The sequence below is a fragment of the Tenrec ecaudatus genome, chromosome 11 (assembly GCF_050624435.1).
Source record: "Tenrec ecaudatus isolate mTenEca1 chromosome 11, mTenEca1.hap1, whole genome shotgun sequence".
NCBI classification, from domain to species: Eukaryota; Metazoa; Chordata; class Mammalia; order Afrosoricida; family Tenrecidae; genus Tenrec; species Tenrec ecaudatus.
The window spans coordinates 113556825-113572466 of record NC_134540.1 but is presented as its reverse complement, the minus strand read 5'-3'; the positions used below and the strand labels follow the sequence as shown (position 1 = coordinate 113572466).

General features: G+C 45.5%; 1 protein-coding gene across 2 annotated transcripts; it reads left to right on the top strand.

Annotated features, from left to right (window-relative positions):
* Positions 1-9494: 9494 nt before the first annotated feature.
* On the top strand, positions 9495-15270 carry SPRY2 (sprouty RTK signaling antagonist 2). Of its 2 annotated transcripts, none has more exons than XM_075563510.1 (2): positions 9495-10738; positions 13484-13603. In XM_075563510.1, the coding sequence occupies exon 1, from the start codon at positions 9884-9886 to the stop codon at positions 10631-10633; it is 750 nt and encodes a 249-aa protein (XP_075419625.1). In that variant the 5' UTR covers positions 9495-9883; the 3' UTR covers positions 10634-10738; positions 13484-13603. The 2 variants fall into 2 exon arrangements, with proteins under 2 accessions (XP_075419625.1, XP_075419624.1); XM_075563509.1 differs by having other exon boundaries at positions 10491-10629; positions 13484-15270.
* The last annotated feature ends 372 nt before the right edge of the window (positions 15271-15642 follow it).

The following is a 15642-nucleotide window of genomic DNA, read 5'->3' as shown; positions in this document are numbered from 1 at the left end:
CTTAACCAGGCTTGTGTGAAGGATCTTCACAGCCTTTTTTAAAAACGACTTGTGTAACTCTAATGTGCAACTGGATCTCAAAGCCGCTGAGACAACATTGGTTTAATGTAGACAACAAAGTAAGTATCTTGACATTTGAAAGATTCTCATAATATTCCGATTCGATGTGGTTAATTCTATGATAGCATCTCTAGCTGATGGTGCATATGGCAAATGCTTGAGTTCACCCAGCATTGGCTCCTTGAAAGCAAAGCCGAGGGATCTCCTTTTTTATTTAAATAGTTAATTGAATTTTGAGATGTCAGATGAAAAAACAGTATGAGTAATGAAGTATACTCACTTCATCTCTCCAATTAGATTGCCAGTTCCTGATAGCTGGAAACTAGATTTTTCTCAGCTTAAATTCATTGAACAAAGTGATCAAGCCAGCTGCTCCCAGATCAGAATATTCTGTCTCCAGGAGCCCATGGTATGTTGACCTTAAAGAAAAAGGTGCATTTGATATGAGGGGACTTAAAAATGTTCATCAAAAGTGTAATGAAAATACTAGCATTTTTCTTTGAATTTCTAACACCTCATCATACAGTTTCAGAATACTGAAAAAAATCTAAAATATGATTTATTATATGTGACTCTAAACCTGAATAGTATACAAATTCACCTTCACACATCAGAATCATCTAAAAAATAGAGCAATTGAATATCACAGCATTCTAGAGTACAACAAATACCTCTGACACATATAATTTGATTTAAGTGAATGTTCATCTGCATCGCAACGTGAGATGGAGTTTCCATATTACTTCAGACACAGAGCTCTATCTTGAATTATACAGTAATATTCAGTGAAGGATAATAGCACAAAGGCTGAGGCCTCTCTCAAGTATGAGGGAACTCACATTTTTCAAGCCTATAGATTTCTTGAATGAGTCATTCAATGAGTTCCAGTCAGAAGCACTACATCAGCTAAAGAGGTCCCTGCTTCCCTAAAGTGCATTACCTACATCAAGAAGGTCAGACATGAACACAAAAATCAATGCAAGGTTAAGGTTTCTATAGAAATACTGACTATTAGGACTGAATATAGCTAATAACAATGATTAAAAGTTGTTCTAATTCTATTTTTATTTCCATATAAGCTCAGACACATAGATCCAAAAAATAAGTCAAATTGTACATATATGTAATGTTTGAAGTTTTGGAAGTTATACAAGCAAAACAAGGAATTAAAAAAATGAACTATCAAACCCAATTTAACTGAAATTATACCTGTTACTAATTAAGAATCTCTCATATGTTAGGCTTTGAAGATATATCATATTGTCTAATTTTCATGCCTTACATGTCCTTTTTTGCAACCAAGAATCAAGGTTAATTACTTGAGTCACTCAGCCCATTAAAAAATATTTGAAATTCTTGCATGTATCATGTCCTTCTGTGGTGCAGATAAAATGGTGGGGAAAATCAGACTTAGATTCCAACCCTCAGGAACCTTAGAAGAGAATGAAAAATCAAACACACACACACAAGTTGCTATCAAGTTAATTTTCACGCATGGAAACCTGCTGTGTTACAGGGTAGAAGTGAGGTCCGCAGGTTGGCTTTCTTCCACAGTACACTGGGTGGGTTAGTGCCTCCAAGTTTTCTTGGTTACTACATCCCAAACCAAATGTACTACCACGGAGAGAATTCTACCTCATGGCGATCCCACACAGTTTCCAAAGCTATACATCTTTACAGGAGCAGAGACTCCAAGGGTGGGTTCAAACTGCTGACCTTGTAGTTGGCAGCCCAATTACACCACTAGGGCTTCTTCTAGTTGAGTGCAGACCATTTTTGCTACCAAGGGGCCTGAAATAGAATGAAGCAAATAGCTACAAATCAAAAGAGCACTCACTATATGAATAATTGCAGTATCTACTTTGAGAAGGTCCTACATGAAAAGGATCATGAGAACAAAAATAAATACCAGTTAAGAGCTCAGAGAAAGCTTTCCTGAGAAAATAACAATAGAGATTTATTTTAAAAGGAACTGAGAGTTAATATGGCAAAAGTGATTGACAAGAAAAGGATATCGGAGAACCGCAAACTACCTTCATAGACAGAGGGCAGAAATAAAGAGATTGTAGTAAACCAGGAGGCTGGGGGAGGAGCTGGAGCCCAGAGGGCTGAGAGGTTGTGTTAAGAACTTCAGTCTTTATTCTAGGAGAAATCAGTTCAAATTTGCTATTAAATTTTATCTCACATGGTTTCGATTGAATCCAAATCATGGGGTCAGGAGCTCTCATGCTTTAACCATGAGTTGAAGGAATTACAGATAGAAAGCAAATAATAATAATAATATAATTTTTAATTTTAATCATGCATGATTTTAACATCATTTTGGCTATCATGCCAATATGTTTTTGCACTGTAAAACTATCAGGTTAAAACTATATCAAGATTACACTGGGATTTTCATGTAGAACATGAAAGGCAAAAATCCATTCACTGGCATTTGGTGACTTCTTTGAAACGATTTCAAAATGTTCTTGTATGCTAGCAAAATGCTAACTGCTGGAACGGAAATTTCAGTTTAATACTTGATTTGAATTATTAATAAAGCCATACTGTTTCCCCAATGTGACATTCAAGCCAAGACATTCATGAGTATGTTTTTCATATTATTTAGTCATCATTAGTCTATTGGTTAATTTCTTTACTATATATACCTTTGAAATAGATATTCCCTATAGTCTACCTTTCAAAGCATTTTCACACAGATTTCTTTAAGCTAAATAGAAACTATTGTTTTAGCTATTAAAAAACATCACCCTTGTGATCAAAGATTTCATAGAATTCTGATTGTAGTTGTTACAAAATCTGCTGTCAATGTGAGTTTTATGAGAGAAGGGGTGAAGTTTACCTGTCATTCAGGTTGCATCTTGATGACCTCCATTGGAGGTGCTAAGGAGATACATAGCTCACTGGAGGAAGGACACTTGTGCAGGCCCTGTGAGATATTTCTGTTGACAAGACACATAGAGACAGACAGGCTAATGGCAGCCAGAACCTGGGAGCTGGAGAAGCCACGCGGAGACCCCTGCCAGCATTGAGATGCTTACATCACCACTGAATCCACAAGACCTTCCACCCACTAGCCTGCATTTGGTGTCATTGCATGTGTTATGTGAATCTGAAGAGGACTTTATAGATTGGTATTGGACATATGGGCTAATATCGGACTTAGGGGCTTGATCTGGACTGGGCTGGGCTGTTTTCTCAATAATCAATCATTCTTGTATATAAAACTCTTTCTTTTACACATGAGTGTCTATGAATTTGTTTCTCTGGTCTACCCAGACTAACACACTGATCAAAATGATAACATAAAAAAATAGAATTTCAAATTCTTATGGACTTTATAAATTTTCTGGCATCATGGGGGCTAGATGAACTTGAGATAAGCTTTAAACCTTACCCAAAAGTCTCCCCTAACGTCTTCCTAAACCAAGCAAGAGTCCAGCTTAACTAGTAAAAACTATCTACCTTGAGCATTAGGCTCTTTTAGGAATGATTTATGTGGGGCCAATGGAGCCCTGGTGCCAGAATAACCCACAAGGTAAGCCGTTTGAAACCACCAGCTGCTCCTCAGGAAAAGAAGAGGATTTCTACTCCTGTAAAGAGTTTCAGTCTTGAAAATTCACAAAGGCAGTTCTAGCCTGTACTATAGTGTCGCGATGAGTGGACATCAACTTGATGGCAGAGAGCTTCTTTTATGGCTTCTGTAGAGACAAAGTGGCAGCAGCAACTTAAGACAGTAGATAAAAATCTTAGGGGGCCATGAGCTAATATTAGTTGGGGAGTAATCTCACAAATGGAGGTCGAGAATGATGCACATCTTAAGAACGTAATCCATGTCACTAAATGTAGAAACTGTTGAATTGGAATATCTTTTCCTGTATATAGTCTCAAAACAGAACTTTTTTTGAAATCAGTCTTCACAGACTTGTTTTAGTCACTCCCCGTGGCGTATAAAATACAACAGTAACTTCTAAGTCAATAGACTGACTTAAATTTGTCATTAAGAAACTCAAAAGGCCTTCGTTTTCTCCTATAAAATTTAGTTTGGAAATGTGTTCACAACTTTTAAATGCAGTCCTAAATGTTATTCATTCATTCATTTAAAGCATTTATTAGAAACTTGGTTGCACAGCAGTTCGGCACTTGGCTGCTGAGTGAAAGGTAGGTGGTTCAAGCCCGCCAGGAGCTCTGGGACGGAAAGGCATGGTGATCGGCTTCGTAAAACCGACAGCCCAGACAACGGCAGGGGCGCACTAGTGAGTAGCGTCGCGTGGCAGCACTGTGCCTCCAAACCAATTTGATGACACAACAAAATTGTATTGAAATCAAAATGAAGGCTATGCTTTGATAACAAGATGCTAAAAATGTATTTCGATTCTGGATCCCAAACAAGTTGAAGCAGTTAAACTTTGTAGGAATCTATCCTTTGGAAGAGTCACACCTCACGGAAAGGCCGTATAGAAAGGCCGTTTTATAGACCCATACTATGTTCTTAAGTGATTTACAATCAAAACACTTGCTGTCCCGAGGAATCAGCATATTAAATCTGTATGTCATCATATTCCTTTTACTAAAGTGAACATTTTTAGACTTGATCTGCTGAGATTAATTTAGAGCCGGTGGAAGTCTCGGCAGTGCAGCATCTGGAACACATAAATGGCTTTAGTGGGATTTGTTTGGCTACATCTTCCTTAGAGAACAGATTGAACTTCCTATGCCCTTTTGATAAAGTGTCCCCTTAATGGGCAAGTATAAAACTTCATATTTATTCAGAGGCGAAATTCTTCCTACTGCTACTAAGCTTGGCCATTAATATCCAAATACTAATTTCAATTTATGATTTTTGCTTATATGAGGATTTAGTTAAAGCGATTCTGGAACAAAAGGGACCAAAAGTTAAAAACAAGAAGAACCAATGCAGGGTTTTACAACCGCAATATTCAGCATCTCAAAAGTTGGAAGAGTAAATGACAGAGAACTAGAGGACGAGCCCTCTGGGTCAGAACGCAATGGACTTGTAAGTGAGCTGGCAATGCTGCGGGGCTTTGGTTCTATTTGACCCAGTACAGCTCTGAGTTGTCAAGTCAAAGACAAGTAACATCAAGAACAAATACATCAACTTGTGGGGCTAAAATTGGTATAGCCAAGTGATTTGCTCACAAACTAGAACTAGAAATATTGAGTTGCTTAAAACTGTATTCTTCCATTGTTGATGCTAGTTGTCGTCAGGTTGATTCTGTAGGAAGGCTGATTACTTGATGTGGAAGTAGGTATTGGTTCAGCACGAATTCTCAGAGCTTCAGTAGATTTCAACATTAGGCAAATTAAGAGTACCGTCTCATGCGTCAGGGCTATTTCTCTAAAACATTCCACAGCACGTCAGAAAAATGAGCTTCCCTACTTAGCATTCTATCACAAATTCGGAACTATCTTGCCAAGTTAATCTGAGTTATAAGTTTAGAATGTACACGAGAATCAGTGTGTGGACACATTTTAAGAGCTGCACTGAATATCTCATTGTACACGAGTGCACAGATACATAAACCGAATTCTTCTTTGGGGGTACAGCTCAATAAACTGTGACCCGATTAAAATAGCTCTCTACACTGTACTCTGCAACTTGTCTGTCAGGGTTTTTTATGTCAGGTTTCTGTATTATGTGTTGCTATGATACTGGAAGTTCTGTCACTGGGTCGTCCAGAGTGAGCAGGTTTCAGCAGTTTCCAGACTAAGAACCCACTAGGGAAAAGGAATCGGCTGTCCACTTAGAGGACTCAGCCACTAAAAAGCTTACGGACAGCACTGGAACATGGTCAGATACTGAAAACCTCTTAATTAGCCGCAGAAATGGTCAGAGATTGTGTCAAAAGATGAGCCTTCCAGATCGAGTTGCGATGTTGAAAGTTTGTATGGTCAGAATATGGAACGGTGCGGGAAGTATCCAAAGAAGATGGAAAGAACATGCACAGACATTGCACCGAAAAGAACCAGTCATCATTCAACGATTTTAAGAAGGAGGAGCTAAGCAAGAACCAAAGGTCCTGAAGAAGTCCTGAAGCAAGCGGCACTGAAACCATTAGCCCAAACAAGGCGATTCGTTGATGTGAACCAATTAAGATGTTATGACAAACTGATGCAGCACTGGAATCCCTCCCTCATTTATGCCAAGGAATTTGAAAGACGGCCACCTGGCCAACTGACTGGAAGAGATCTGTATCTGTACCCATTCCACAAAAAGGTGACCCAACAGAAGGTGCAAATTATAGAACAATAGCATTAATACAATGTTGCGGAAAATTGCCCAACAATGGTTGCAGCAGTACATTGACATGGAGCTACCAGGGATTCAGAAGGGAAATGGAAAAGGGACATCATTGCTGAAACCAGAGACCACCGGAAGATCTTTACATGTGTTTTCTTGACTATGGAAAGGCTTTCGACTGTGGGTCATAACAAACTGGATAACCCTGAGAAGAAGGAGAATTCAAGAAAACTTAATTGTGCTCTTGCGGAACCTGGATATGAATCAAGAGAGTTGTGCAAATAGTAAAGGTATATTGTATGGTTTAAACCAAGAAAGGTGTGTTGCAGGGTTGTATCCTTTTACTGACCTTATTCAACCTACAGCTCAGCAAAGAAGCAGAGAACCTGCATCACATGAAGAAGATTGCTGTATTAGGTTTGGAAGAAAACTTGCTAACAATCTCTGATGTAAAATGACACAACCTTGCTTGTTGAAAGTGAGGAAGACTGGAGGCATTTAGTGATGAAGATCAAGGATTGCAGTTTTCAGTATGGGCCACAACTTAATGCAAAAACCCAAATCCTCACAACTAGATCAATAGCTAATATGATAACCAGAGAAAAGATTTAAGTGGCCAAGGATTTTGTCTTGCTTGGATCCACAATTAGTGCTCATGGAAGCAGCTGTAAATATGGGAAGATCAAAGGACACATGACATTGGGTAAATCTGCAGCACAAGACCTCTTTAGAGAGCTGAAAAGTAAAGATGTTACTTTGAGGACTAATGTGCACCTGATCCAAGTCATGGTATTTTCAATGGTCTCATAGGCATGTGAAAGTTGGACATTGAATAAGGAAGTTCAAAGAATAATCTATGAATTCAAATTATGCTAGAGAATCCCGAAAGTATCGTGGATTGTCAACCAACAAATCCTTAGAAGCAAGGATGGTGAGACTTCGTACTTGAAAAGTTAGCAGTAGAAACCAGTCCTTGGAAAAGGATATCATGCTTGTTAATGTTGAGGAACAGGGAAAGAGAGGCAGGCCCTTGACAAGATGCATTGGGACAGTGGCTGCAACAAATGGGTTCAAACATAAGAACAACTGAGAGGATGTCGCAGGACCGGGCGGTGTTTAGTTTTGCAGTACATAGAGTGGCTCTGAGTCAGAAAAACTTGATGGGAACAGCAACATACTTCAGTGTCTGAAAAAAACACACCTGTCACATAGGAACAGTCATCTGGTGTAGGTATTTGGAAGGCCCAAAAGAATGTGTTTCTTTCACCATAGACGAGTTCAGCCTTAGACATGGGCATCTGGGCATTGGTACCATGGACTCAGCTCTGCACAACCTGGCTTTGGCCCCACCACCTTACCTCTGGTAAAAGCTGGGAACTTCCCTCACTAATATAATTCATCTCCCATTCAAGAAACAGTCACTCTGTGGTCTGAAGGGACGGTAGGGAAATCTACTTCCTTTGGTCTTGGATAAATATCCTTTTCTTTTAGATCAGCTGCGCTAGGGCATATTTTGGAAAGCACACCCTGCCCCTACTCCATTCCAGGACCTGGGAAAGAAAGCAACTTCAGGCCGGGCTGGGTGGGCACCCCTGGTGTTACACGTAGTCGTCGGGACAGCGGTGCCAGCATGCACCCTGTGCACGCCAACGTGCTCAATGGACGCGAGTTGTCCAGCGGGCAGCCCGGGCCATGGGAGGCCACACCACCCTGCGGTCTGAGCCCTGAGGATGCCGGTAAGTTGGCTGATGTAACTTTGTCCACCTTCATCCAGAAGGTGAGGGCGAGTTGGTCAGCTTACGGAAAATAATAGTACGTGAAACGTCCCCTGACACCTCTAGTTTCAAACCTGGGCCGCGAGGCCAGTCCTGGAGAAGAATGAAGGCTAGGGGAGAGGGCAGCAAGGCAGGGAGCTCTATCAGGGGTCCTCAAACTTTTTAAACAGGGGTCCAGTTCACTGTCCCTCAGACCCGTTGGAGGGCCGAACTATAGTTGTTTTTTTTTTTAAAAAAGAAAACTATGAACAAATTCCTGTGCACGTATCTTATTTTGAAGTCAAAAACAAATGGGGCAAAAACACCCAGCGGGCCGGATAAATGTTCTGGCGGGCCGCATGTGGCCCTTGGGCCATAGTTTGAGGATATGCAGAGTGACAAAGGGATGTTTTCAGGAACTGCATTGGGGAGAGTCCAGCATGATTTTCAAGCACTGTTTCTAGAACTTTAACACTGTGGGGGTGGTTGGGGGGGAGGGGCTATTAGGGAGTGTTGCACCTACAAACTGTTAACTTCTCTCTAAAGCGATGTTTCCCAAAGTGAGTGTGCCGGGGTGGGTGTGGGGTGGGGAATGATCCAGGGGGCGGCTGCACAGGCAGATACCTACACTTTATCCTAGATTATGGGCTGAAGTACAAAGAGTTTTCACTGCCAGGGGTGGCGAAAGTTGTTGTTTTTCCTGTAAAGGGGGCAGTAGGCCAGGCAGGTTTGGGAACCTATGCTCTACAGCAAAATCTTTTGTAAGGCACTTGATAGCATACAATGGGTATGTATGTTTTAACGTCCCACTCATGCTCCCACATGCAAGCACATTTCGAAGTCAATGAGCCGCACTAAGAAGGCAAGCATGTGTGTTGTATATTTGTTTCTATTTATTCTTAAAAGTGCTAACGTACAACCCACCTTCAAAACAGACAACGGGATCATCTCTAAGGTAAGTAGACAGGCAAATGAAGCAGGAGGAAACTATGTGGAGGAAACCTGAAGTGCGATCTGAGTTGTAGCTCGGAGGCATACAAGCACATGACTGCATTAATTGATTTGCAAAAAGGTTTACCTTTCAGAAATGTCTTGCACCAAATAAAGGAACAACGATCTTAAATGTCTCCATGTGTAAGGAACCTACCTAAAAACAAAGCAGGTCGTCAGCGTATTTAAAGTTACACAATCCAAAGCAAACCCCAACAACCCTAAGGAACTTGAATCTCCAATCTGCACTCGGTGCCTCCCGTACCAGGTTCTGGGGTGGGGTTGGCGGTTTGTGCCTGGTGTGTAATCGGGTTAATCTAGTAGACAAAGAATAAACCAATAGCCCTCCCACCTCACTTCCCGCTCCCCCATCCCCCTCCTATCCCCTCCCCCCCGCACCCCCCCTCCCGCGCCTCTTTCTTCAGTCCTGCGGGCGAGGGCCTGGAGGGACCGCCAAAGGACGAGAGGGGACGCGCAGCCCCTTCTGGATGGTCTCAAAAGCCGCCACTTGTTCCCAAGGCGAGTTGTGCATCGAACGAGTTTTGAAGGTCCATGACTTTCCCCCAGTGGCGCCAAGTTTTCCTGGGGTCCGACCGAGCCACGGCTCGTCTTCTCGGCCTCCGGGACCAGCTTCAGGTCAGCGCTTCCTGGCAACTCGGTGAATCGACCCCGCGGCCCTCGGCCCCGCCCCGCGGAGCGCCCCGCGTGACGGCGCCGCGGCTGCGAGCACGGCCCGGCGGCCCTTTCGAAAGCCTCCCGCGGCTCGGAGCGCCGGCGGCGCTGGGGCGCGAGTGAATGTAGCCCCGCGGAGCCAATGAGCTGGGACCGGATGCGATATATCCTCTGGGACAACAACTGCTCTGTTCCGCCTCGGATCCACATGACGCCATTTACTGCGGCCGCGGCCGCCGCAGCGCGCCCTCCCTCCTCCGGAAAGACTCGAGCGCCAGCCCGCGGCGCGCCCCCACCCCGCCCCGCCCCCCGCCGGCCGGGCCCCGGGCCCACCTCCGCCTCGCCCGCCTCCCCCTGCGCACCCACCGCCGCGGCCTCGGCCTCGCCGCCGCGCCTCCGGAGCGGCCAGTCTGCACGGCCCGGGGCTGCGCGCCGCGCGGCGAGCGGAGGACAGGGGCGGGCGGAGCGCGCAGCGCCCAGGCCCCCGCGCCCGCGCCGCCTCGGCCGGGACGCCGCGAGCGGCCGTTCCAACGCGTGGAGGGTGTCGCCGCGCGGCCGCTTGCCCGGCTCCGTCGCCTGGTTGCCAGTGAAAGGGAGCCGCCGCCGCCGGAGCTCCGGCCTCGGGTTCATTGAGAAAAAAGCAGCAGCCCTGCGCGTGAGCGTCCGGGAAGGAAGGTCGCTCGCAGCCCCCGAGCCCCCGGAGTGTCCTCGGCAGGGGACGCGGCTCGGGGTTTGCTTTGGCGTTTCGCCTCTTCGTGGCTCGGAAGTTGCTCTGCACCCCGTCGGAAAGCCGGAGGAGAGAGTGCGTCCAGGCTGGATCTATTTCCGATCGCCGGAGAGAGGGCGACGGGGGCGACCGAGAGGAGCTGGCGGAAAGCTGCGATCTCGGTGAGGCGCGCTGGGCTCGCGCCCGGCCGACAACGTGGAGTGTGCGCCGCAAGTGGGCTCCGCGTCTGCTGGGGTGCCCCCGTTGTTACCCCGCGCGCGGGCATCCCAGGTAGCTGCCTGCGGGCCCGCCTCACCTTCCGCGCGGCCTACCGCGGCCGGGGACGGGGGGCCGCCGGGGCACCCACCGTGCGGTGCGCGGCCCCCCTACTGCCCCGGCCTGCCCACCCTGCGCGCCGCGCTTTGGGAATTTGGGGGCGACGGACAGCTCGCCTCGGGTCCGCGCCTGGCCCCGCGAGGGTCTGGAGTTGGGCGCTGGGAGCCGGGAGCGGGGAAGAGTGGCTGAGGCTGTCCCGTCGCCACGATCGGGAACCTGTGCCTCCCTGGGAAGGCATGGCGCAGGCCAGGTTGTCCCCAGGCGAGGACACCCCCCGCCCCGGGCCGACGGTGCGCGGGTGGGGGGAGCCCGGAGTCTGAGCGGCTCTCTGCCTGGCCGCCGGGGGATTTAGGTTCTGGGGCAGGCTTTTTTTCCTCGGACGTGGGGGTGGACCCCGCACGGGAAGCAAGTCCTTAGTGCTATCGATCATTTGCTAGGAGCTGAAAATGGGTTTCAAAAGAGGCTGGATTTTGATTCCCTTCGCTGGATTGGCTTCTCGGCTTTTTGTTATTGCTGCTTCCTTTTCTTCTTCCAATTTCAGGATCCTTGTGTGTTGTAGACAAAGTGTTTTCTTTGTAAATTGGCCCCACCCGAGTGCCAAACTTCTTCCCCCCCCCCCTAATCCATAGTCTGATCACACACTGTTCTTACTGGGATTTCAAAGCACTCTGGGGCGGGGGTGGGGGCGGGGTGGAGGGGGCTGGGAGTTCTCCAAGTGGCGGCGGGGGCCGCAGACAAGAAACCGAGGCGGCCGAGTGTGCGTGTGTGTTTTTGCCCCAAAGATGCTACTCTCCTCTACAAAATAAATAGGTGCTGGAAGTTTCCAGCTCACGGATCGTAAATCCTGCATGCCCGGCTTGTGCAATGGCGCCGTGGAAAGTGCCCTTATTTTAAAAAAAATTAAGAAAGATGTGCATGTGTTTTAGTTTTTCCTTTCTCTGGACCCAAAAGAAGCTAAGCTGAGCACGTCGGAGCATCCCCTCGAGCCAGGGCAGGGTGCAGACCCCGTGCGTGCGAGCTTGGCTCTGGGCGCGTGCGGGTTTACGGCAGGGCTTGCTTCCTTGCCGCGTCTGTGCTGGAATGCCCTGCGGTGGGCAGTGCGGCCCCGGCACGCTCGGAAATGGAGCCGTTCTTGCGGCGGGCAGGCGGTTCACCCTTGAGAGAAAGGGCGTGAGGAATTGGCCGTGGGGAGAGGGTGCTCCAGTGTTTCGTGACAAGTACCTATTGGAGGCGCCACTCCCCTTCCCCCCACTGTCGATCTGGAAACCCAGAGAGTGGAGGGCGCCTGGTGCCTGGGCAGCCTCTGTCCGCTCGGAAAACTCCCTTGGGGTGCTGGCTGGGTCCCACCTGCTAGGGAAGGAGTTGGGGAAAACGAAGGGAAAGCTAAGAGCAACGTTGTCTCCTCTTTCAGTTTCTAGCTCTGCCGTGTGTTTGAATTGGGAGGCGTCCATAACCTGCCTTGTTAGCTATAACTCTGTGTATTTTAAAGTAGTGATTGGATAAAGTTCTACTTTTACCCATTTGGAACAGGGTAAAAAAAGATCGTTGGGAAATTTACGGAGGATTACTATTCAACACAGTGCTAAAGTAGAGTTGTGACATTGAATTTTTAAAGCACTTTTTTTGTTCCTGGTACAGCAGTTGATTTATGTTCTCAACTCTGAAGTTTTGGGAAACTGGCAAATTATTTAAGAGTGACATAATTCATATGTAAACAGAGAAAGGGACATCATGAAGTACTGAGTCTAAGGTCTTTTTCTTAGCCTATGGGAGTGTAAAATACTTGATCAATCATTATCAAGTTGTTGGGGCATTCTGAATAAGCTCCTGTCTTCTTGGTTGTTATGTAACCTTTGATTTAATGTGATCCTGGCACCAACCTGTATTCTTAAAATTGTGTACATTTGTACTGCTAGGTAGCTAGTGCATGTTGTGCAATTTACAACTGTTCCTTGGAGGAAAAAATAATTACTTTTTGCACATCAAATCCACTCTCCACAGCTACTAAGTTGAAGGATACCATATGAATAATAGAATTTGATGTCAAAGTGGCTTAGAGTAAGAACCATGAGGGAATTTTCAAGATTGCATTTATTGATGTTTTAAGATATAAGTGACAAGGACCAATTTAAATGTTTCAAACTTGAAAATATTGATGGCAATGTGTTAAACATTTAACATTGCTTTCGTGCAAGTTTTACATCAAATCTAGCAGGCTTTTGTGTTTGTTTGAATAAGGAGTTGCTATTTATATGATTTCAGTCCTAGTGGCAGGCTGGCTAAAGTGCATGACTGTTAACTGAAAGGTCAGTGTCTCAACACCATCAGCTGCTTTGCAGGGGGTGGTGGGAATGTGACAGGCTGCTTCCGGAAAGATTTACAGCCTTGGAAACCCTGGGGGGGGGGGCAGTTCTACCCTATGGACACGAGTTTTGCTTTGTGGTTTATTTATGTGACTGAAACAAAGATCAGCTTTATGCCGTTGCACATCATGGGATTAAAGAATTGTCAGCACCCAGAAATAATTTTTAGACTTTGGTGCTTCTGTTGATCCATATGGCTCTGCTTACAGCGTCCCACGCAGACTCCATTTCATATCTTATGTGTCCCAGGGAAGTGGCATAGTGAAGAGTCAGTTTGTGGGTGGAGTTAAAAGATCTTGGAGTATAAACCTATTCCCTTTCCTCTTGGTTTTCACAGGAGTTCAGATGTGTTCTAAGCCTGCTGGAGTGACTTCACTTCCAAACCCTGATGGAGGCCAGAGTTCAGAGTGGCAGTGGGTCACAGCCTTTGCTGCAGGCAGCCCATGATGGTGGCAGGCAGCTCCGGGAGCCTGACCCCAGAGATGCCCTCACGCAGCAGGTGCATGTGTTGTCGCTGGATCAGATCAGAGCCATCCGAAACACCAATGAGTACACGGAGGGGCCTACTGTGGTCCCAAGACCCGGGCTCAAAGTTGCTCCTCGATCTTCTGCCCAGCACAAACATGAGCGCCTCCACGGTCTGCCTGAGCACCGCCAGCCTGCCAGGCTGCAGCACCTGCAAGTCCACGCTGCTCCAAGGGCCTCCCTGACCAGATCCGTCAGCACGGTCAGCTCAGGGTCGAGGAGCAGTGCGAGGACGAGTACCAGCAGCAATTCTTCTGAACACAGACTGTTAGGATCGTCTTTTTCCTCAGGGCCCCTTGCTGATGGCATAATCCGGGTGCAGCCTAAATCTGAGCTCAAGCCAGGTGAGCTTAAGCCACTGGACAAGGACGACTTGGGCTTGCACTCCTACAGATGTGAGGACTGTGGCAAGTGCAAGTGCAAGGAGTGCACCTACCCGAGGCCCCTGCCGTCTGACTGGATCTGTGACAAGCAGTGCCTTTGCTCAGCCCAGAACGTCATTGACTATGGGACTTGTGTGTGCTGTGTGAAAGGTCTCTTCTATCACTGTTCCAACGATGACGAGGACAACTGTGCTGACAACCCATGTTCTTGCAGCCAGTCTCACTGTTGTACCCGCTGGTCAGCGATGGGCATCATGTCCCTGGTTTTGCCTTGCTTGTGGTGTTATCTTCCAGCCAAGGGTTGCCTTAACTTGTGCCAGGGATGTTATGACCGTGTTAACAGGCCCGGATGCCGTTGTAAAAACTCAAACACAGTTTGCTGCAAGGTCCCCACTGTCCCACCAAGGAACTTTGAAAAACCAACATAGCATCATTAACCAGGACTACTACAGTAATAAGGAATCTTCTCTTCCCTTTTAACACACATGCAACCAACTAAAATGTTATAATCTTGGCACTGTTACTAGAGGGGTGTGATCTTCTTTGCTGTTTTCAGTGAAATGCTGTGTGTGTGTGTGTGTGTGCGTGTGCGCGTGCGCCAGTGTGCCATTGCGTGTGCTGTTTTGACTGATGTACTTACTAGAACTCAGCTAATGGAGCTCAAAATACAGAAACTGGTGGTGCCCACATATTGCATAAGCTAAAGCAACACAGACACGCCTGGGCAATTATGTTTTGTGAATAGTACTTGCAAAAGTAGTAAATTAGCAGATGATCTTTTTTTTCATTGTTTTCTCCAGAGATAATGTGCTATATTTTCATATCTACAATAATATTTGCAACTGTGAAAAACAAGTGCCATGTTACGTGGCACAGTCACAAAATATTATACTAATATGTTGTACATTCGGAAGAATGTGAATCAATCAGTATGGTTTTAGATTGTATTTTGCCTTACAGAAAAAGCCTTTATTGTGACTCTGATTTCCCGTTGGACTTCATGTATTGTACAGTTACAGTGAAATTCAACCTTTATTTTCTAATTTTTTCAACATATTGTTTAGTGTAAAGAATATTTATTTGAAGTTTTATTATTTTATAAAAAATGAATATTTATTTTAAAGGGCATCTTACAAATTTTGCCCCTTTTATGAGGTTGTGATAGTTGCTGCAGATGAGGGGTTACAGATGCATATGTTCAATATAAAATAGAAAATATATTAACGTTTGAAATTAAACTGAGGTGTCTTGTCTTATTTTACTTTTTCTCTCTAAAGTGAAAAAAATGTTAAAGTCTGTCTTTGTTATGTTAAATTCACCCTTTGAATGAACTTGTTTCACTTAATCCAAAAGGTTATTTTATGATTAATGCTTTAAAGTAATGTGGAATTTGCTTTTTTTTTGTTTTTGTTTTTGCCCCAGAGAGAACTCCAACAAACAATACTGACCATTATAATCAATTGTATTAATTGCAGGAGAGCTTATTTTGCCACTGTTAAAAAAAAAAATCATTGTTACTCTTCTTCCCTGATTTTCAGATTTGCTAATTTACCTTTGTTTTCCAGATTTAAAAATAGCAAGTAAAAAG